Here is a 23781-nt window from a genome sequence, read left to right as displayed (position 1 = left end):
TTTCTTCTTGTTTTATCATCTCTAAAAACCAATTTCACAGGAGGGGAAAAAAAATGTGAAGATGCCAATGCAAGTACAGCAACTTCATAATGTCAGAGAGTCTATGTCCGCTTGGTCCTGCATGACTCAGAGTAAATGGTTTTCAAATAGAATGAGTCACTGCCAGTGATTTCAAGTACATAATTATATTCGTTTTTAGTGCAGTGCCACCTGAGCGCCCGAAGATCACCAGCTTCAAATACTGAGTGTCTGCCTTGTCCTTTGTGCACAGGGATTTCTCTAGTTTCTCAGAATTATGTACTGTAGATGGATACATCCATGTCTTAATTTTAATATTGTGCCATTATTCACATACAACTCTACGTGAAAACATTAAGTTGCGTGATCGCTAGAAGCTTGAGAATATTACGTTCCAGTTATGCTAAAAATAAACGCATGTTTAGTCAGCAAGAATAAAGGACTTTATTGATATTGTGTCAGCTGTTTTCGTGCTGTATTATAGATGCTGTGATAGTAAGTGAATTTTCTATATTAAAATCTGATATTGCTTCTGCAATAAAAAAAATGTAATCAAAATGTAATATATTTTGTAATTTCATAACTAAATTCCTACATAATTTTCTAAATGGTCAAACTAGTGTCATAGATGAACCAGTATTTACTACGTCTGCTACTGGGCGGTGAGTAAGCACCAGCATTCCAGCACCAAACTGAGTGATAATTGAGGTATTTGGTGGCTGATTAACTGTGCACCGCTGACAGATTACAGTCTACGTTGATGTATAAAATGGTACAGTATTAAATTTTACAATAATCTTTATTGTGTAGTGTTAAAGGGTTTGTAATTTCAGTTAAATGATTAAAATGCATTTTATTTTAACAGCACTAATGCAGCACTGACGAATAAGACCACTTTGGTGTGGTTTGGCCACCATTGAGGGGCTGCGTGATGTCACCCGTTTTCACCGAATAACTAAATAAAACTGCACAAACCAGTACAAACGCAGCACTAACGAACCATAACACTTTGGGTGTGTTACATGGTAAGAAAATAAATGGTTTTATTTCTCAAACAGATACAAAAAAGGTAATAAAATGACAATAGCACAAATGCTGCTTTTTGTTGCACAAATCAGCACAAACGCAGCACTAAAGAAAAAGACCACTTTGGTCACAGATGAGGGCCTGTTACATAACGGGTATAAAAGTAAATTTCTCAGTACGACAACAGCAACAAACGCTATTTTTGCTGCACAAACGCAGCACTAACGACGAGGCTGAAGTATTTTTATTACATTTCTGATTATATGAGGGGCCATAGATGAGATCACCTACTTATAAGTTAAATTACTTTCATAGGAACTCAGAATAGCACTTTCAAATGAATGGGACACACTGGAGCAGCCATACACATCACCATAGCCAACAATTAAACTGCTTGGTATTATCATACTGGTTATATTCCCTTTTAAAAGGGGAATGGTGAGCTGAGTCTGTGTGCCTGGTAACATTCCTGAAGCTTCTGTTGCAGTGAAGTGAGTGTAACCTTTAGTCATTTGCTTGTTTTGCAAAAAACAGGCGTAAAAGCGCACACGATGTGTAAAAACGCACCAGATGCGTAAAAGGAACGAGTTTAAACAGCGCACGGGATGTGTAAGAGCTTAGACAAAAATCACAACAGCTGTAGAAAACACCAAACACGTGGCTGCATCTCAGGTGTCGATTATTAACAATTAATTAATCTGATTAATAGATCTGGAACCGGTCATTTTAAAACTGCCGGTCACAATGTTGTCTGTCTATCTCAATGACTATAAATGTTAGATCTTAGTTTACTGCAAGGAGTAAATGTAAAATATTGGTGTTATTTGTAAACAAACATTTTCTTAATTATTTCTTCCCCTAATGTATTATAGGAGTTCCAGCCTGTTGCTCAGACACGCTCCTCTGGGCTTAGTTAAAGTGCGCGTGTCCAAGCGCTCATAAATTAAGGTTTCTCCGGTAGAGCGTGATTTCTCGCATCTGATTGGTTCATATAGCCTAATCCCAGAGATATATCAACTGAAAGAATTTTCTATACAAAAACTCCCGTTCTGCTACTCGTATTTTCAGATGTGTTAACTGTAGAAAATACTGAGTTTTTCTAGTTTTTTAGTTTTTCTTATAATGGTAGTGATTATATGTTCACATGTAGATTTAGGCTGTAAAAGCACGGTTATGTAAATGTGACAAAACATTTTAAAATCTCGAAATCAGTTTGTTTTATAAAGCTTAACAAAAGTCAGTCCTGAGAAACTTTGAGAAGCTCTTTTGGGCGGCCTCCTTCTGAACGGTAACTCCGCAGCTTTGGAATATGATGATATATTGCCTCATTACACACTCAAAAAAGAAATAAACATTATAATAATTTTAGGTTTGGATTGAATAAAATTAGTCAGTCACAGAAAGGCTGTGCATGTCCAAAAGTTTGGAGAACATTGTGTAACAATCTTCCGGTTACACAAGATAACTAGAAAAGCTGGTGTAAAACCATACCCTTTCAGTAATTTCATGAGTGAATAATATAAGGTAGACTAATTATTAATTGATAAACGAATACACAGTTCTTGTTAAAAGCTCTTTTTGCAGGCCCGTGGTTTGTACGTTTTTTAATAGATTTCCTCACGTGGAAAAATCTGCCTTAAAGCCTTACAAGCATTTTGTAGCTGCATTGTTAATAATGCACACTACCCCGCAGACTATTATTGAGCTTTGTCATTTTTTTCGGCAAAAATTTAACAGATAAGCATTGTAACACTTACTTGCAGGAGCCTAGGGACACTCACAAACAGAAGCAAGAGTGCCAATCAGCTCAGATATAGAGGAGTTTCCCGCCATTAGGAGTGGGACATACCATTACTGAGTTTAGGGCAGGGGTATAATAGTGTAGCCTTATGTTTCTGCCATATGTTTAATTGGATTTGTATTGGTTTATGCTCCAGTGTTTATCATATATTTTTAATACATTTCCTTCATGATTCAGTGTGTGTCCTGTGATTCAGTGTTTATACTATTTTGGTTTAGAGACTTCAAGGTCATGTTAGATAATTTAGTTCATTGAAGGTTTTCAGATGGATTGGCCTGGTGGGAGGGGCTAAGACTTTATAAAGAGGAGGTAGGCAAGTCCAGGGTGTAAAGGGACATTATCTTCCACCAGGAGAAGCTATGAAGCTATGAAGCTATGAAGCTATGAAGCTATGAAGCTATGAAGCTATGAAGCTATGAAGCTATGAAGCTATGAAGCTATGAAGCTATGAAGCTATGAAGCTATGAAGCTATGAAGCTATGAAGCTATGAAGCTATGAAGCTATGAAGCTATGCGTCCAAGTGGTTCAAAACAGGTTTGTGCAAACAAGTCCCCCTGTTGGTTAAAACCTTTGTCATTTCAAATATTTTTGATCACCTCTTGGTTGTTTTGCAACAGTGTCAATATAATCACTGCTAAGACGAGAAGCTTCTATACTGTGGGCAAAAAAAATACAAAAGGACAAAAAGAAAACCCAGGCACCCCTGCTAGTTAAAACTTGTGTATCATGCTAAGTTTGAGCCTATTTTTTAATGTTACCCTTTTGGTGCACCTCAACAGTACAAAAAAGTTGAAGTAAAATAAATATTTATTTTGATGGCTAAGCTGGTATAATTGCTTCCAGAAACATTTTGTTGTGTTATACATGAAGAAAAAGAAGGTTTCTGTGGAACTCAAGACTTAAGAATGCATTTTAGCCTCCAGAGGGCTGTTCCACGAAGCGAGCTAACTCGTTTTAAAAGCCTGGCTCAAATTTCGGTTTCATGAAAAAGTCTAGACTTAAGCATCGTTCATTTACTACAGCAACACATATGTTTGTACAAACCTGCTCTGTACCACGCTAGAGTTGAAGCTTAGCTTAGCATAGATAGATAGTTGATTGATCCCCGAGGGAAATTCTAGACATCCAGCAGCAGATATGTATAGTACACAAAGTTACAAAAGGATAAAATATACATATAAATACAATAAAATAAAAATAGAATGTAAAGTGTAAAAGTACAGTCTTTAGTGTGTGTGTAATGGAGAATGGAGGTAGTGCAGTTGAACACAATAGACAGTGAACACCAGTTGATGTGCATAAAGTGAGGATAACTGATGTCAACCATACAGAAAGTGCAAATACACAGTTATATAATAATTTAAATTTAGCAGTGCAAAAGATACGTAAACAGTAGATGAATGAAATAGTGAATGAACTACTAGTGCACAATAGGGTAGAACAGCAAGACTGAGAGTGTGTCCATGGTGTGACCAGAGTTGCCGGAATGAAAAAAAGACACTTGGAAATAATCAAAGGGACACTTGGAAATTACCAAAAGGACCAGAATTTTTTGGAACAGAAAAAACTTTGTCTCTGAAAAATTTTGGGAACCAAAAACCTTTGTTTTCGAAAAGTTTTGGGACCCGAAAAAAATTTTGTCTCCAAACATTTTCAGACCAGAAAAAAATCATTACCAAAAAAATGTGGGACCCGAAAAAGAACTACTACTGCAAAATAGGGTAGAACTATTAAAATAGTGTTAAAGGCATCAGCAAGACTGAGAGTGTGTCCATGGTGTGACCAGAGTTGCCGGAATGAAAAAGTGCTTATAGCTTAGCTGCAATGCTTCTATTGGATGAGCCGTGTGATATCATTGCCTTGCGGGTGGGAAACAAAATCAAGAAACAAGGTTCCGCCACGGTTTTATCCAATAAATGGCAGTAGATGCAGCATATCATATAATATGTGTGTACATTTAATTGAGTATTATACTGTATTGGAAATGTTATTTTCGCAGTTATTTTCCACAAATATATATTTGCGTAAACCCTACATCTCAAAAACACATTTATTAGTATTAATGATGCCCAGGTACTTTAGATGAAGTTACTTTTAAGTAACTTCAGATTAATTTCAGATTAATTTGAGTGTTTATACAAATGATATCAATTCACATATGCAATCATATTTGTTTAATATAAATAATATAAATGTTTGGTTAACTTAATAATAAAAAATGGAATGGATTTAGAAAACTACTTTACCAGTATTTGCATACAGGTGATGTATATAAAAAATAAATAAATAAAAATGTAGGCTATAAAAAGAGCAGCCAAAATTGAAGGCTGTAGACAGTGATTGACAATGGCATGCCCATTTGTAGACAATCCAGTAGATGAGTAGATTTTGGAATGCCAATGAATGGATTAAATAATATACTTACACATTTAATCGGTCTCCAATATTCTGCCAGGCAGCTTCTCTGGCTTTATTAATACAAGAAGTGTTCGCTTTCAGCAGCGCGTTCCTTCACCTCTTCAAACATTTTTCTTGGGTTTTCAGGGCTTGAGCCTTGATTACAAAACACTGGCTTGAATTAGTGGGAACAGGATGAGTCTGGATTTCGTTAGTGGAACGGAACTAGCTGGAAGTGACTTGTTTGGCTAACTCAAGCGAGGCTTACTCAAATAAGCGCCAATTTTTTTTTAGCTCGCTTCTGTAGATATTTGGAGATACACAAGAGGACATGTCCAAAGGGACACTTAGACATTCTCAAAGGGTCACTTACAGATGCCAAAAAAAGAACTTGGAAATAACCAAAGGGACACTTGGAAATTCCCTAAAGGACCAGAAATTTTTGGACCAGAAAAAACTTTCTCTGAAAAATTTTGGGAACCAAAAACCTTTGTCTTCGAAAAGTTTTGGGACCTGAAAAATTTTGTCTCCAAAAATTTTCAGACCAGAAAAAAATTATCACCCAAAAATTTTTGGACCCGAAAAATTTTTGTCACCAAAAACATTTGGGACCCGAAAAAACTTAGTATCCAAAAATTTAGATACCCGAAAAAATTTTGTCACCAAAAAAAATTTGTACCCGAAAAATAAATAGTCACTAAAATAATTTGGGACCTGAAAAAACTTCGTTTTCAAAAATTTTCGGACACAACAAAAAATTTTATCAAAAAAATTTTGGGACCCGAAAAAAAATTGTCACCATAGAAATTGGGACCTGAAAAAACTGCCTCAAAAAAAATTCGGACCCGAAAAAAATTAGTATCAGGGACGTGCACAGAAATCTTGAAGGGCAGTTGCTCTAACCCGTTTTTTTTTTTTTTGCTACCTAAACGTGGTACAGTAGGGGACTGTCAGATTATTTAGGATCACTAAACGTCCTAAACTCGACAACATCAGATTTTAGAGAAGTTTATTGTGATCATGTCTTGTAATACTGTGAAGGCTACATTTGAAGCTCACCTTCAGGGCAGTCGCTCTACTCCTACGGCATCTTTAGGGTCTCTGCTAGTCGGCTGAATCGCCGCCCGGTCGTGTGCTGCGCTTTTGTTTTTTTTTTATAGTGAAGCGTGCTGCGTGTCCCCCGCTACGCCCGTGCCCCTCCCTTTTGCCATTTCTCAATGTGTCTGAATCTGAATGATTGACTCTGAAAACTTTGTTTTATGAAACTTCAATCAAAATTACGAATTATAAAGAAAATCTTTTTGAAATATGAAATAATATTTGCCTGTATTATTTTTCCCACTCCCTCGGAAGGGCAATATCAGCCAAGGACGGCAAAAGGGCAGTTGCCCAAGCACATTGGGCCATAGCGTCTGCAAGTCACTGATGGAGTTAAATTTGTTCCAAAAGTTTACGCAAAAAAATAAAATCCACAATCAAAATGATAAGAATCAAAAGGAAAAGTGTATGTTGCCAATTCAAAAAAGAAGAATCTATATATTTGTAATGGGCTCCCATATTAAGTGCATTACGGTAGGGGCGCTACTGCGTCTATTACGGTAGCTGAGGGCTGTAGCGTAAGCTAGGAATGGCGGCAGCCAGTGGGTCAGTAGTGTGTGTGTACTCGGCCATGCTGCGTGGGCTCTGGGAACACTAAAAGTAAGTAAAATAGCGTTTTTATTGTGCTTACTCTGAGCATTAAACCCATTTTTAATGTATAGGTAGTCAGCATGGCTCTGTGTGAAGCAGAAACGGTCTTTTAGTGTCTATAATTAAATGTAGTTGTTATTGTTTGTAGCTCAGAGGGAAACACTCTATTGTGCTGGGGATTGCTGGCCACTGAGGGGAGCTGTGGCTGCATTTAAAGGGTTAGTATTCAGTAGGAGTTTAAAGGGGGAAATTCTGAGCATGTATGCTTAATGGTGTATTATGTGATCTGTAGGTGCTGATTTTGGTGTATAACTTTGGTGTGGAGCCCACATGAGATTCTTATGGTTGTCATGGTTGCTGTATATGGTAGGTTGTTTTTTTGAAGATAAATACAGTGAACCTGTATATTCTGCAAGGAGGTAAAATATATTAATTTTGTTTTTTTCTTGATTGCAGATTTAATCTATGTCACTGTTTTATCACTGTGAAACATATATTTTGCTAGTATCTGTTTGTTGTATATTTTTAGTAAATTGGCCTAATGATTCTATCATTGATGCTGTTTTTTTACAATTGAGTATTTTTGGATTAAATAAAGGTAAAAGCTGTTTCAAATTAATTTGCCCTCCCATTTCGGTTGATTCATCTTTTTGTTCAGAACCTGCTTAGTGTTACAGTTTTGGCGTCACGAACAGTTGTTTATTATTATAATTATTTTCTTTTCTTTTTTTTTATTTCTTTTTTTTTTTTGTCTGTGGGTTGGCATATAGTTTGAAGTTAGTATCATAGTATATAAAACAGTGACATAGATAGAAGACAGTGTAACTCTGGTGGGAAGCCCTAACATTGGACCACATTAGAAGACTCCAAGGTACAGGATGTCTGTTGTGGAGCTAGAAGAGGAGTTAACGGCCTTACGTGAAAGACTGGTCAGAGAAAAGACTGAGATGGATAGATTGAAAAATCAAAATGATGTACTGACCGCCCAGTTATTGGGCAAGGGACAGACTCCACCTGGGAAAGCTAAGAGCCCACAAAGTTCTTGCCCACCTTCACCTGCTGTGTCTGCTCCTGCAAGTAATTTGGTTACCTCAGTTGAAGTGATGTATGTACCTAAGGATAAAAAGAATGTAATATTTTCGGGTCAACCAGGTACCATGCCCTTCCATGAGTGGGTAGATGAATTACAATGTTCATTTAATTTTCGGCGTTATGGGGCAAGGGAGCAAGCAGCTTTTCTTTATGATCATTTAGAAGGTGAGGCAAAGCAGGAGATTAGACATAGCTCCATTGAGATTAGGAGAAATCCTACTTTAATACTGGATACATTGAAAGAAGCATATGGACAGCCATTTTCACTTACAATTGCCCAAAAGAGATTTTTCGATAGGAAACAGAAGGAAGGAGAGGGCTTACGAGAGTTCTCACATGCTTTGCTGTCTCTGTCTGAGGATATTAATAGGTGTAATGGGGGAGTGGAACTGTGCAGTGACCAAACAGTACGAAACCAGTTTGCAGAGAATGTAAGGGACCCATTTTTGCGCAGGGAACTGAAAAGGTTGATTCGACAGGACCCCGAGACTAGGTTTAGCTCCCTTCGTAGAGAAGCAATATTGTTTTGGGAGGATGGTCAGATGAGTGGGAAAAATGCTCATGTACATGAAATGGGGGCAGAGGGAGTTGAATGTGCAAGGGTTATTGGTAGTACTTCTAACCTTGATTCTTTCATTTCTGAATTTAGGGATATGTTAAAGAAACAGGAGGAGAAGCTGGAAGGACTTACACAGAAGGTAGAAGCTCTACAAATGCAGAAAGGTAGGCGTATGGGGCGATTAAGACAGGAACCTAGGTTTGATTCTGCTGGTAGGCCAATATGTTTTAAATGTCAAGGGGTTGGTCATATTGCTAGGTTATGTCGAGCAGGAGCCACTAACCCAGATTTGAATTATAGTCAAGGAGTACTTCCAGAACAGACACGGGTTGTGGGGCAGGTGCAGGAGCAGCAGGGAAACTTCAGCCCCCTGTAGTGCAGAGCCAACTTACAGGTGGGGGGCAGCCAGGCTCAGGAGACATTATTAGTCCTTCTAAAGAGGTACTTAGCACTTTGATGGGACCAACACCAGTAATTGAAGTAGATATGGGTGGTGTTGTGGTCCCTTGTTTGTTGGACACTGGATCCATGGTCACCATTATTACAGAGAGTTTTTTTGAAGAACATTTTGCATGTAGAGGTGAGGATCTGTTGAAAAATTGTGGGTGGTTGACCTTAAAAGCAGCAAATGGTCTCTCCATACCATATTTGGGTTTTTTGCAAATGGACCTTAAAGTTATGGGAAAAGTTATTCCCCAATGTGGAATACTGGTTGTAAAAGACTCTGTAGACCCTCTAACTAAGTCAAAAAGAGAAATTGTCCCTGGCCTGCTTGGCATGAATGTAATAAAGGAATGCAGTGAATTGTTGCCTTGTAAGATTAATCTTTCATTGAAAAAATGTCCTGTGTTGTCTGAAGGCTTTGTTAAAGTAATGTCTACATCGGCTGTTGTGGTACCTGCAGGGTCCATGTGCTTAGTCCCAGCCACTGGTTTTCAAAGTACGTTGACTACAGGGTATTCTGCGTTAGTAGAAGGATTGGAATTGGACGAAGGGGTTTTGCCAACTAACCTTTTTGTGGCGTCTGCGTATGTGTGGGTTGAGGGTGGGCAGCTAATGGTGCCAGTAGTCAATGTGGGCTCTATTGATAGAACTTTACAACCACATACACGTATAGCACGTCTAGTTCAAGGGGACATTGTTGCAGGGGGAGGACAGTCAGTGCAATTTCAGGAGTTGACTTGTGGTGAGGTGCAGGTGTTTGTAGGTTTACATGAGGCTGCAGTTGGTGATCAGCAAGGGGGTACCAGCAAGGAAGCACTTAACCTGGATAGTCCACATTTATCAGAGCTTCAGTCTAGGCAAGCAATAGAATTATTAAGAGAATATGCAGATGTTTTTGCATATAGTGATAATGACTTGGGGTGTACAGATTTAATCCAACACCAGATACCCCTGATTGATAATGCTCCAGTAAAGCAGCGCTATAGAAGGCTTCCTCCCAGTCAATATGAGGAAGTCAAAGCCCACATTAGACAGCTACTGGAGTGAGGTGTCATTAGGGAGAGTAGCAGCCCATACTCCTCACCTCTTGTGATTGTGAAGAAGAAGGATGGAGCGTTAAGGATGTGTGTGGACTATAGACAATTGAATTGGAAAACTCGGAAAGATGCCTACCCTCTTCCAAGAATTGAAGAATCTATGGATGCTTTAAGTGGTGCTCAGTGGTTCTCAACTCTGGATCTCGCTAGCGGCTATAATCAAGTGGTGGTGGCTGAGGAGGATAGGCACAAGACTGCATTTTGCACACCTTTTGGCTTATATGAATGCAATAGAATGCCTTTTGGGTTATGCAATGCTCCAGGAACTTTCCAGCGTCTAATGGAGAGAATCCTGGGAGATCAACATTTCCAGTCTTTGTTACTTTATTTGGATGATGTTGTGGTGTTCTCTACTTCTTTTGAGCAGCATCTGCTGAAGCTTCAACTAGTATTGTCCCGGTTTAGAGAATGTGGCCTTAAAGTGAAGTGGAGCAAATGCTCCTTCTTTCAGCGGCAAGTGTCATACCTGGGACATGTCATTTCGGCAGATGGGGTATCCACAGATCCAGAGAAGGTCAGAGCGGTGGCGGAGTGGCCATGTCCTAAAAATAATACAGAGGTGAGATCGTTTCCTGGTTTCGCTGGTTACTATCGGCGCTTTGTGAAAGATTTTTCACGGATTGCAGCCCCGTTGCATGCTTTGTCAGGTGCTACTTCTTATAAAGCAAAACAGCGCAGACCATGTCTTTCCTTTGCACAGTCGTGGACTGGAGAGTGCGAAGAGGCATTCCAGCAGCTAAAGCATAAATTAGTGTCAGCCCCAGTACTAGCTTATGCAGATTTTTCAAAGCCATTTTTTGTAGAAATTGATGCAAGTCATCAGGGACTGGGGGCAGTACTTTCCCAAGATGGAGACCAGGGAAGAAGGCCAATAGCATATGCCAGCCGTGGATTAAGGCCATCAGAAAGAAATATGGAAAACTATAGTGCCATGAAGTTGGAGCTCCTGGCCCTGAAGTGGGCTGTCACAGATAAGTTCCGTGAATACCTTTTGGGCCATCAGTTTACGGTGTTTACTGATAATAACCCACTGAGTCATTTAAAGACTGCTAGACTCGGGGCTATTGAACAGCGGTGGGTTTCTGAATTGGCTAGATTTGATTTTGACATCCAGTATAGGCCAGGTAAACAGAATGGCAATGCTGATGCACTTTCTAGGCAGGCACGGATTTCTTTGGAGGGGAATCCTGTTGGAGGTGCAGCTGGGGTAGCAGAAGCTGCTTTTGTTAATGAACAAGGCACTATGTCTACTTTCCCTGTCTATCAGAACAGTTTTCTGGTAGCCCAACAAAAAGCAGACCCCATAATATCATCTTTTCAGAAGTATTGGACACGAGGGGTAAAGCCCAATAGGGCTGAGAGGGCCACGGAAGAGGGAAGGACTTTAGAGCTGGTTAGACAGTGGGATAAGCTAAAGAAAGAGGAGGGGGTTCTTTATCGCCATTTCACTGATACTCAATGTGGCTATGTGAGACAATTAGTGTTACCTAAACTTTTACAGAAAAAGATCCTCCATTGTATGCATGATGAGCATGGGCACCAGGGGGTGGAGAGGACTTTTAAGTTGGTAAGGTCTAGGTGTTATTGGCCTGGGATGCATCAGGACATTGAGAATTATTGCAAAAATTGTGAGAGATGTACAGTAGCCAAGGCCCCATTGCCACGAGTAATTACAGAAATGGGGAGTTTAATGGCATCAAAACCCCTGGAAGTGATTGCCATGGATTTTACTGTTCTGGAGCCCTCCAGTGATGGGCGGGAAAATATTTTGGTGTTTACGGATGTGTTCTCTAAGTACACTGTTGCAGTCCCCACAAGAGATCAGAAAGCTATTACTGTTGCCAAAGCTTTGGTGAGGGAGTGGATTCACAAATATGGTGTCCCGCAGAGGATCCATTCAGATCAGGGGAGGTGTTTTGAAGCTGAAGTGATTCATTGTCTTTGCAAATTGTACAATATAAAGCAAACCCGAACAACACCATATAGGCCCCAAGGAAATGGGCAGTGTGAAAGGTTTAACAGAACCCTTCATGATCTTCTTAGGACTTTACCACCTGCTAAAAAGAGAAGATGGGTAGAGTATCTTCCTGACGTGGTATTCGCCTACAACACCACTGAGCATGCTAGTACTGGGTTTACCCCATATTTTCTAATGTTTGGTCAGCCGCCCAATTTACCCATTGACATTCTGCTGGGTACGCCAGTAGAGGATTTTTCAGGGACCAGAGAGGATTGGATCCTGGAGCATCAGAATCGTCTGCAGGGGGCGTTTCAGCAAGCAAGAGTGCAGCTGCAACACGCAGCAGCTTTACGAAAGAAGTATCATGGGGCCCCGACTCCTGATAGTTCATTACAGATCGGGCAACTTGTGTATCGTAGGAATCACAATTTTCAAGGGAGACACAAGATACAAGATCTATGGATGACTATTCCATTTCGTGTACTATCCCGGCCAGATGCAAACAAGGCAGTATATACTGTTGCCCCTATTGATGGCTCTTCGGCTCCTAAGAATATCCATAGAACCGAACTGCGCCCATGTAGCTCTGAACTGGAGTTTGAGGATGTTAATGCGAGAGCTCGGCATGACCCCATGGTGGAGGATTGTGAGATTTCCTCTGAGGATGAAACGGAACCCTTATGGGTTAGGAGGGAAGTGAGGACAGCGTCTAGTGACAGAAGTCTGATGGAGTCTAGAACGATGGACAATGAAGAGCTAGGAATGGGGTCATCGTCCTCTGAGGGAAGTGAAGACGCACCTGTTGATCTGTTAGATGGCCATGATAGTGAGAGTAGTGATATGGGGGAGGCTCGTAGCCAAAGTGAGGAGATAAATCGGGTAACATCTCAAGAGCCAGTACGTCGATCTTGTAGGCATACAGCAGGGAAGCATACAAATCCTTTCCATTTGCCTAGGTCAGTGAAGGGAAACATGGGGGAGAATGAGGCTCACTTAGGTGCACATGTTAGTGTGGTTTGCTTAAACATCCTGAAAGACGTTTTGTCTGCTGTAGTAACCAGTTTGGGACAGGTAGAAGAGACCCTGTAGGTGAATGCAGTGTCATGCTTGGTTTCTATTAATTTTTGTCATTATTATTATTATTAAATTTTTTTTTGTTGTTTGTTTGTTTGTTTGTTCCTGATAGTAGTTTTTTGTTGCTTTGTTTGATCTTATTATTATTATTATTATTATTACTTGTTTTTTTCTCAGAAGGTTATTATTGTTTTTCTTCTTCTCTTTCATCATCGAGGCGATGATTTGTTTCGTGGGGGGGTAGATGTAATGGGCTCCCATATTAAGTGCATTACGGTAGGGGCGCTACTGCGTCTATTACGGTAGCTGAGGGCTGTAGCGTAAGCTAGGAATGGCGGCAGCCAGTGGGTCAGTAGTGTGTGTGTACTCGGCCATGCTGCGTGGGCTCTGGGAACACTAAAAGTAAGTAAAATAGCGTTTTTATTGTGCTTACTCTGAGCATTAAACCCATTTTTAATGTATAGGTAGTCAGCATGGCTCTGTGTGAAGCAGAAACGGTCTTTTAGTGTCTATAATTAAATGTAGTTGTTATTGTTTGTAGCTCAGAGGGAAACACTCTATTGTGCTGGGGATTGCTGGCCACTGAGGGGAGCTGTGGCTGCATTTAAAGGGTTAGTATTCAGTAGGAGTTTAAAGGGGGAAATTCTGAGCATGTATGCTTAATGGTGTATTATGTGATCTGTAGGTGCTGATTTTGGTGTATAACTTTGGTGTGGAGCCCACATGAGATTCTTATGGTTGTCATGGTTGCTGTATATGGTAGGTTGTTTTTTTGAAGATAAATACAGTGAACCTGTATATTCTGCAAGGAGGTAAAATATATTAATTTTGTTTTTTTCTTGATTGCAGATTTAATCTATGTCACTGTTTTATCACTGTGAAACATATATTTTGCTAGTATCTGTTTGTTGTATATTTTTAGTAAATTGGCCTAATGATTCTATCATTGATGCTGTTTTTTTACAATTGAGTATTTTTGGATTAAATAAAGGTAAAAGCTGTTTCAAATTAATTTGCCCTCCCATTTCGGTTGATTCATCTTTTTGTTCAGAACCTGCTTAGTGTTACATATTTGACATTATTATTTGCAGTTATTTGAAAAGTATTTTAGATTGGGTTTTGCCAGTCTTTGATTTCGATTTTATGGATTTTGCTGCTGAAGATATTGCTTCTGCTTTATTTTTGTGCTGTTTTTGGCACAGTTTTCACGGGTGGTCGGGGCTTAGAAAAAGGCGTTCCTCTAAATCTCCATTGGTCACCTGATTTTGGAATGACGGTAACCCTCATTTGAGACTGACCACGCCCACCCTGCCAGCTTCAAGCGCTCTTCCAAACCTGGCGGAGCGAACAGCTTCCAGTACACAGCAGCAGCAGATACGTTTCCTATTATTAAAATTAAATTAAATTATTAAAAAGCTCACGTTAGCGAGGCGTACTAAATAATCAGTGAGCGAGTGTTAAAATCATAATGTTACATAAATTACACAGCAATTTTCTAACTACTTTTAACATTTTTTTCTAGAAATCGGGTCAGAATCTTTTAATGGAACGTACAACATTAATCTAAGCGTTTGAATGGTTAAATGGATGGAACAGACCTATAGAAGCAAAAAATACAGTATGAGCTACTTTTAACGCAGCACTCCTTCATTCTGTAAATGAAGTCAGATAAACAAACACAAATTCACACAATGTTATTGAGGATTCGCTCGCGTGCTCCCCCATCAGCTCACCAACCGGTCAGCACTCAGTTATACACAGATTACACAGGTTTTCTTTACTAACTTGACTCTACTTTCTAGAACTGAATGAAAATTTCAGACAAGTTGACAGAATTCAACTGAGTTTTAGCCATTTAGCTTCTTTCACCCTCACTCACTGAGGAGGCTCTCGCGGGCTCCATCTAGCGGTGTGCAGTCAGTAACCCGAATAAAGAACCAGCCAATCCGAGCGGAGGGGGGCGGGGCCTGTCCGAAAACGTGTGGGGAAACAACGCGGCAGCGCTGACTGACAGGGCTTGTCCCACCACTGAATGAGGAAGGAGATTTCTGTTCTCTAACCTGTGGTCTTACTATCTTCCTAACTAAATAAACACACGCAGTTCTCACTCAGAAAACGTTCAGTTAAACCTTAAACCGTTCAAAGAGGGATGTGGGATGTTCTCTCGCCATTTTATCGGCCGTAAAGGCGACCGTCTCCCCTGTTTATCAGGTCAGTGGAGGCTGTGTTTATCGCTGGAATGCTAAAGGCGCTTCTAAAACACATTAAATCGTTTCCCTGGGTGAGTAATGTGACCGTGTACGGCTGCCTGTTCGCTGGCGGGGACCTCGCCCAGCAGTGCCTCTCCGGCTCCGAGAAGCTGGACTGGGGCCGCACCAGAAATGTGGCCGTGGTGGCTTTTGGTTTCCATGGCAACTTCAGCTTCCTGTGGCTGCGCTTTTTGGAGCGGAGGTTTCCCGGGAACTCGGTCAGCATGGTGCTGAGGAAGCTGCTGCTGGACCAGACGGTGGCGGCACCTTTAGCCACGAGCGTGTTTTACACAGGTCAGTGTTCCGTCCAGCACGCTCATGTGTGGACGGTTAGTCGACATAATAATTGACGACGAATCAATTTTAACTTAAAATGTCAGTGTGGATTAATCGTTAGCTTTCAGTTAAAATACACTACATGAAGTGCTGGGTACAGGAACGCGGTAGAAGAGTGGTATGGGCTGTTTATAAAATGATGGAGAATACAAAAAGCTTTAATAATATGTTAAGGCAAAGACCGGAAAATAAGGTAACAGGTGCTGTAAAACATGCACTGGACGTAGATAGAGGCAGTGCAAGTAAAGGGCAATGATAAAAATCTGAAATAAAATTTTTAAGAAATAAGAAAAAAATGTATGTTACAAATTCAACTGTTATTTTTTTTGCAGTTTTCAAAATTATTTGCGTATGCCAGTCTTTGCTTTTTTTGTGGATTTGTGGATTTTGCTACAAAAATAGTTTTTGTCAGAAATCTCTTGTTTGCTTCTGCTTAATTTCTTTGCTTTCATGTTTATATAATCTACAATTTTGATTGCAGAATTTATATTTTTGTATAAAACTTTTTTCCCAAAATGTCCAAAAAAAGTTGTCACAACTCCAAAAAACTCAATTTTACATGTATTTCACTTCATATAAACAAAAAACTCTGCATCACGCAGCATGTGGGAAAATGCATACCTTTTTATAACTTTTTTACTTTACAAATACTGTCAGTTCAAAACATTTCTACTACATAAGATTTAACACGCTGTACATTCCTATTGTGCTCTTTAGCGCCTGTAGTGTTTGGTTATGGAATTGCATTCACCCATCTCTCTTAGGCAAAGGACAGATGAGTGATAGGACAGGGGCACAATCGGATTTTAGCTGCGGCCAATGTCCCTATGGCCCCGCCCCTAGAACCGCCAGTTGATGGAGGGCACAACCAAAATTATCACCATAATCATTAGTTGCAGCCCTGTGCCCAGATGGTTCACATTTAGATAAACCTTCTGGTTTGGGCATGTTATCTGGGAGCATAGGTTCGGCATCAAGTTCTCAGGACTTCCAACCTCTCCACATATTAAATGAGATCACTGTATTTGCTGTATATTACCTTTGGCTGAATGCCAGGCATGGGCTAGAGGGGTATAATGTTCCCTAGAACTGAGCTTTGTAGCAAGGGGTCTGGAATGTATGTTTGGATAAGCTGGGGAGTCAAATCGAAACAATTATTTCAGAAAAAAACAAATCATACCCTTCATTTGGAAAGAAACAATGAACAAACAGGCGCTCCAATACTTTTGTCCATCGTCCCATTTAAAATATTGTCACATGCAAAATTTAATCAATTAATTTTGAGATGGTATTGCATTGTTATTGATCTGTTTGTCTGACTGATCTTTCCAGGGGTAAGCTTTTTAGAAGGGAAGAATGACATACTAGAGGACTGGAAAAAGAAGTTCCTCAACACATACAAGGTCTTTTTTGTTGACATATTTTGATGATATTTTAGCATAAACTTCTTTTATATTTAACCAAAAAAAATTGTAGAAAACCCAGTTTTCTACAATTTTATTTTTGTTTTCTGTGTTGCAGACCGGACTCATGTACTGGCCATTTATGCAGGTAACATTCTATCTTGATCAGTTATCATTGTTAGTCAATTGTTTTTATCTGTCAAAGCATGGACTCCACAAGACTCTGAAAATATCGTGTGGTACCTGGCATCCAGATTTCCCAGTAGATCCTATAAGATGAGAGTCCATGACTGTCAGTTCACCAGTTTTCCTCTCCTTGGAGCACTTTTGGTAGATACCAACCATTAGGGACACTCTACGAGAACTGGCTGCTGCCTAAGACTTGACATGTACTAGTGAAAGCAGATAATCAATGTTCTTCACTTTACCTTTCATTGGTTTTATTGTTATGGCTAACAATTTCATATAATGGCAACTTGTTAATTTTTAACAAGCACTGGAAACCCCTCCCCCCTCTCTCTTTCTCTCTCGTCCAGTTCCTGAACTTCTCCCTGGTCCCCCTGTACCTGCGCACTATCTTCACAGGCTGCTGTGCTTTCGTCTGGGCCACATTCCTCTGCTTCTCACTGCAGAAAGGGGATGGCACCATGACAGCAGCTCTCGACTGGATACACCAGCTGAAAAAAAAGTGAAGACACAGGAGACCAGCAGAAACAATTGATTGTAAAAGTCCTGATCCACAGTGTATGGACAAGCATTTATGCTTACGTTGCATCAAAAGAATTTTAAAGAATTCTCCGTAATTATACATTTGGATATGATCATCTGTATCATAATAGATACAGATACAGATGTAGTTCCATAAATATATCAAGAGTATTGTGGCCTGCTAATATAAGTCTTTTGTTTTTTCTTCTTTTTTTTAAAATTTGCCTTCTGTAAATTACTTGATTTTAAAGAACACTAGTTATATCTTACGCCCTTGCAAGGTCTGTTGTGATGCTCATTGCTATCTTATACCTCACCAACAGTCTATGTTTACAAAGTGTCTCTGTGTCATTTAAATAGTGACAGAGCTTACAAATATATCTATATTCGAAATGAGGTGTGTTCATGAGGTGTGGTACATATCTGGTGTATTGCAATCTTGGCAACGGAAAACACAGATGCGCCTCTGAGCCAAGAGAACAGTCAACTGTCAGATCAGATGTTCATTGCTATACTGGTAATGCAAGCACACCGCACAGTCAATGCGAATACAAAAGAAAATATCATTGCTGTTCCATTAAATTACCTGCTCGCGCACCTTCACGTCCTCTGTCCTCTGCTGAGAAGCGCAGAATTGCTCCGCCTATATTTGGGTTTTTGTATATTTAAGAAAACGTTTTCTGGACTAGTAAGTAACCTTATAGTTGCTGTAACAATTTTTATTTGAAAGTACCAATGCAGAAAGTTAGCATAATCATATTGGTATTAACACATATATATTTAAATCAGCATTATATATATATAATCAGCATTAGACAGTTACCAATATTTCCATCCTGTATTAATGATGAACAGCACTGTGTGACAGTTTTTGATAAGACAAGACAATATTCACTACATTTGTGATTTTGAACAAAGATGAAATGTGGCCTTTGCCTCTCACACACAAACACACACACCTTCTCATGGGCAAAACCATTGACTGTATATAAGTACTGTATTGAGTAAATAAACACTTGCTGTGCATATAAGGAACTTATTCATTCAAGATTTTACAAGTGTATACGTATTTTCCAGAGTACTATATTTATTGATACAAGTCCTGAGTAGCATGTTTAGGTGATGCACTCAAGATCAGCTGATATTCAGCATTAGGAAAATCTAAATCAGTTGGGCAAAAACAATAGATCAAGACATCCATAAAAGTATAAATGCATTCATCTTTTTTGTTTGTTTGTTTTACAGTTTTAATGGTTCATGCTTGTATTATCTACAAGAACAATGTATGTGATGGACATATATTAATTCAGTTTGGTAAATTCCGTCATGTGTTGCTGTTTTTTTCTAGAAATGTTTTAGAAAAGTGTTGGTACAAAAACAAAATTTTGATTTCAATGTTTTTACTGTTGCCAGTTTATACTGTTACTGTTGCTTACTGTCAGCAGCAAAAAAATCTATACATTTTGTAATACTTCATTGATGTTTGCATGCACTCGTATGTTATTAAGCATTTAACCACTGAAAGATCAGAACTGGAAAAAGGTTTAATATCTAAGAAAGTATATCTGATACACTTAAAAAAATACTGCCTTATTGTATTAGTATTTTATGCGTATATGTTGAAAAATATATTTAAAGTTATTGTTATACATTTTAGATAAGAATTTAATGAAACGTACTAAACTCAATTGGGCCAAATGCGCCTCATGAATGTCAGAATCATATGCATTCCGTTTTCTTACAGCGGCAGCTTTTGTCTTTAATTCGTAACAAATGTTTTAGTATTAATAATGTGTTAAATAATGTATTCGGAGGTATTTGTGTCAAGAATTTGTGACTATAACAGGAGAATGCTGTTACTTGTGCTTCCTTGAAAATTGCACTGTATCTGTATTTGCTGCAGCTTACAACAAAAATGACAGACTGAATTGTATTCTGATTTGAGTTCCAGCACTAAGAGGAACTATATTATTTACTGCATGAAAATTAACCTCTTTGTTCCTATAGTAATTAATAAATTAAGTATAAATGGCTTTAAATGGCTTTACTTTTGTTATTACATCTTCTACAGTTTTCTTTAATGCCGTTTTTTAATTCCATATACCAGCCTATTTAAGTTGTATATTTCTGTATTTTTAAGTGTTTCATATATATTTTTTAATTTAGGATATTTTAAAGATTTTTTACAATGATTTTTTATTTGGCTATTTTCATAAAAATATCAAAGAATGTCAAAGAATCCTCTGTTCTTGCTTTCATCTTGGGATAAAGAACCATCCCTTTACAGTGTTTTATTTTTTAGGGGACTAAAGAAGCTTAAGCTTACTGCTCAGCAATGTTCAGCAATTAATAATACAAATTTCTCTTAATATTTCTCATATTTCCTTTATATTTAGCTGAGGTAAATCTGAGGTTAATTTATCCACCATGTCCTTAAACAGAGCATGGCCACAATGACCAAACAATTCAACATGATTAAATTAAATGCCAAATTTTACTTAAATTGTCTTCTCTATTCTTTATTGCAAGCATATTTGACAGGAAATTATACCGGACCAGTCAATACTTTTTCTCATTGTTTTTTTTTTATCTTTATATGATTTTTTTTACATTTAAATAAATGTAACATTGAGAACATTAAAGTGTTAAAGCAGAATATGTCTTATTCTTTAGATTTTTTATATCTAGCCACATTTATCTTTGAGGTCAGATTTGCACACTCTTGGTATTTGTATGTCAGTGGCTTCATGACGTAGAGTCACCTGGAATAGTTTTCCCAGGGTTTTGAAAGAGTTCCTCCTCATCCTTTAATTTATGTAATGTCTTTAATATTATGACTGGTACTGTAAGAGTTTTCAAACTGGGAAAAATATGTTATGCATACATTAATATGATGAATAGTAAAAAAATACAAGCAAATCAGTAAATTATCATGATTCAGTACCGAGTTAACTGCAGTTCAATAACCTACCTACTGTCTTATTATGATCCGTGTCAGATCCCACCGCTTCCTCTCCATCCCCTTCATCCCTCATCCTCTGTGCGCATGCGCCCTGCATCCCTGCTCCACGGCAGCAGCAGCGTGGCGGTGACGTCAGCAGGTCCGGGAGGGAGGATGAGCAGCAGCGGCAGCCTGAACGCACGAGCGAGGAAAAGACAGCAGAGATAAAGAGCAGCAGCAGCGCTGCAGAGTCTCCAGCACAGCGACCACCAGCACCCTCACCCTCTCCCCGCAGACATGGAGCTGAAGAAGTCCATCTCAGACGGAGAGAAGGCGCCCAGGAGCTACGGGGCCGTGCGCAACACGGACTGGAGCAAAGACAAAGGTGAGAGAGGGGGGAGGCATGGTGGGATAGGACTGGTCCCAGTGCACGAGCTGATCGAGCTGCCAGGAAGGGAAAGCTATGCTGTCTGTGGTTGGGAGCTGACAGGCTGGAGTGTGTTATTGTGGTAGATTCTAGAGCCACACACATACTCTGCTCCACAAATCTCTATACTGTGAGCAGACATGCATAGCTTGTGTTTAGACCTTGTGTATCTGTGTTTGTGTTTGTGTGTGTGTTTTGTTGAAGCCTCCTGCAAAAATTATAGCTTAGCAAGTTAATGTTTAGTAGCCTAAATGAGGGCAGTGCATTTACTACTATATATAATATAGTATATATGAGACCTATAATTATTGAAACCATTTCTAGACATTTGCACCTACAGCTCTGAAAAAAATTAAGAGACCACTTCAGTTTCTGAATCAGTGTCTCAGATTTTTCTACTTATAGGTATATGTAAAAGGAACATTGTTGTTTTATTCTATAAACCACAGACAACATTTCTTCCAAATTCCAAATAAAAACATTGTCATTTAGAGCATTTATTTGCAGAAAATGAGAAATGGCTGAAATGACTAAAAAGATGCAGAGCTTTTACACCTCAAATAATGCAAAGAAAACAAGTTCATATTTATAAAGTTTAAGAGTGAATATTTGGTGGAACAACCCTGGTTTTAATCACAGTTTTTGTGCATCTTGGCATGTTCTTCTCCACCAGTCTTACACACTGCTTTTGGATAACTTTATGCCACTCCTGGTGCACAAATTCAAGCAGTTCAGCTTGGTACGATGGCTTGTGATCAGCCATCTTTATTTTGATTATATTCCAGAGGTTTTCAATTTGGTAAAATCAAGGAAACTCATCATTTTAAATGGTCTCTTTTTTTTAGAGCTGTATTTTAAATGATTTTTCAATGAAAACATCTGGATATTGTTTATTGCACAGTATATGCACTTTATATTCTAGTACACTAATTCCTCTTCATTTGATTATGTTATAACTAAGTAAAGATTACTTACTTATTTACTTATTTACAACAGGATTGTGTATATTTTTATTGAAGTCTGATGGTTAGTATAACAATAAAGGGTATGCTTTCATCTAGCCGATCAGCTTTTTAACCTCCTTGACCATCAAATACCAGTTTAATACCAGCTATAATCTTAAGCTGGTCACAAGAGGGAGTTTTAAGCAGGGATATGCTTATACTCTTTCGTTAACTTCAAGCTAGCTGTTGTTATTCCAGACACTGTGGATCAAAACACATTAAACACAATGTCAGCAGTACTGTCAACAGACCTAAATTATGCACTTTTCTTTCATACTGTGATAAAAACCACAATGTAGTTTGGTGCCATGGTTCCATTTACTTGTACTGGGTGAGCACAAATGGTTTTAGTCAGAAATGAGAGAGAGTACAGTTCAACTGAATCCATTTAAAACCTGCAGAGAGCATTAACATATTTCATTTTTATAGACCCAATTTGTTTTACTCCACTCAGCCAATCAGATGTTCTTTCTCAAGAAGGTTTCTGAAAGATGCACAGTGTATTCCCCATCATAGTATTTTTTATGGAAGTTGTCAAGAACAGTTATATGTGCATGGCTTGTTTTCCATATATACAGAAGTGATAGCCGACACTTAAAATGGCTCTTCGGTCAAAAGAAAAAGAAAAACCTCTGAATCATTGCTACACTTATTTACTTCATACAACAGTGTTGGAGTATGTCTAGTTCAAGATGTTTAGGTTTAAAGGCAATGAACAATTCTGTTTCTTGATGTGTGTTGATATTTGAAGACTGTTTAAATTGTAAAGGAGCTGAAAAGCTAATACAGACAAAGTTATAGTTATCTATTGTTAAGTTATCTATTGATTAGTGCGTATATGAGTAGCTACGGTAATGGAATTGTGTTTTTTTAATATGGAGGGATTTCCAGTGGTTGTATTACATATTGCACTCTACAATAGGAGAATTGGTTGTTGGGATTGTTGGCACTGTTGGGATTTTGCACAAAATGGCTAATTCTGTAAAAATGCAATAGCACTACAAAAACACATTGAATGCAAGTTTTTTTTCTATGTTTCTTGAACACAACAAAGCCGAGTTGAAAGGTTGATAAAACCCAGCTTACAATTTTGTGAAAGTTCTTAGAACATTCAATCTGTTAGGTTAACATTAGCTAAATTATATTTGTGCCACAGTGTATAGAGCAAGATTTTAATTTTTTAACCAGGAAAATTCTCTTCAGATTATAAAGCTCTGAAAAAAATTCAGAGACCACTCAGTTCAGTTTCTGAATCAGTTTCTATGATTTTGCTATTTATAGGTATATGCTTGAATAAAATGAACATTGTTGTTTTATTCTATAAACTAAGGAAAACATTTCTCCCAAATTCCTAATACAAATATTGTAATTTAGAGCATTTATATGCAAAAATGAGAAATGGGTGAAATAACAAAAAAGATGCAGAGCTCTCACACCTCAAATAATGCAAAGAAAACAAGTTCATATTCATTAAGTTTTAAAAGTGTAGAAATCAGTATTTGGTCGATTAACCTTGGTTTTTAATCACAGTTTTTATGCCTCTTGGCATGTTCTT

At 38.5% G+C, this 23781-nt stretch overlaps 3 protein-coding genes across 8 annotated transcripts in view; all 3 read left to right on the top strand.

Annotated features, from left to right (window-relative positions):
- Nucleotides 1-6787: 6787 nt before the first annotated feature.
- LOC125802156 (uncharacterized) lies at nucleotides 6788-10063 on the top strand. Of its 4 annotated transcripts, XM_049479164.1 has the most exons (4): nucleotides 6788-6941; nucleotides 7081-7150; nucleotides 7225-7298; nucleotides 7389-10063. In XM_049479164.1, the coding sequence occupies exon 4, from the start codon at nucleotides 7811-7813 to the stop codon at nucleotides 8957-8959; it is 1149 nt and encodes a 382-aa protein (XP_049335121.1). In that variant the 5' UTR covers nucleotides 6788-6941; nucleotides 7081-7150; nucleotides 7225-7298; nucleotides 7389-7810; the 3' UTR covers nucleotides 8960-10063. The 4 variants fall into 4 exon arrangements, with proteins under 4 accessions (XP_049335121.1, XP_049335119.1, XP_049335120.1 ...); XM_049479162.1 differs by having other exon boundaries at nucleotides 7081-7298; XM_049479163.1 differs by having other exon boundaries at nucleotides 6788-7150.
- Nucleotides 10064-14993: 4930 nt separating this feature from the next.
- LOC103042289 (mpv17-like protein) lies at nucleotides 14994-19893 on the top strand. 2 transcript variants are annotated; one of them, XM_022675522.2, is made up of 4 exons: nucleotides 14994-15701; nucleotides 17076-17146; nucleotides 17220-17294; nucleotides 17683-19893. In XM_022675522.2, the coding sequence occupies exons 1-4, from the start codon at nucleotides 15398-15400 to the stop codon at nucleotides 17836-17838; spliced, it is 606 nt and encodes a 201-aa protein (XP_022531243.1). In that variant the 5' UTR covers nucleotides 14994-15397; the 3' UTR covers nucleotides 17839-19893. The 2 variants fall into 2 exon arrangements, with proteins under 2 accessions (XP_022531243.1, XP_007231359.2); XM_007231297.4 differs by having other exon boundaries at nucleotides 14999-15701; nucleotides 17265-17294.
- Nucleotides 19894-20865: 972 nt separating this feature from the next.
- The window catches only part of bmerb1 (bMERB domain containing 1), a 41140-nt gene continuing 38224 nt past the window's right edge, over nucleotides 20866-23781 (top strand). For both annotated transcript variants that reach the window (XM_007231296.3, XM_007231295.3), the window contains exon 1: nucleotides 20866-21180. In XM_007231296.3, coding sequence (XP_007231358.2) covers nucleotides 21093-21180 — 88 coding nt within the window. In that variant the 5' untranslated portion in view covers nucleotides 20866-21092. The remainder of the gene's footprint in view (nucleotides 21181-23781) is intronic.

This window comes from Astyanax mexicanus, chromosome 5 (assembly GCF_023375975.1).
Source record: "Astyanax mexicanus isolate ESR-SI-001 chromosome 5, AstMex3_surface, whole genome shotgun sequence".
Taxonomy (NCBI): domain Eukaryota; kingdom Metazoa; phylum Chordata; class Actinopteri; order Characiformes; family Acestrorhamphidae; genus Astyanax; species Astyanax mexicanus.
Note: the sequence above shows the minus strand (reverse complement) of the source record. Positions and strands in the feature narration are given on the sequence as shown.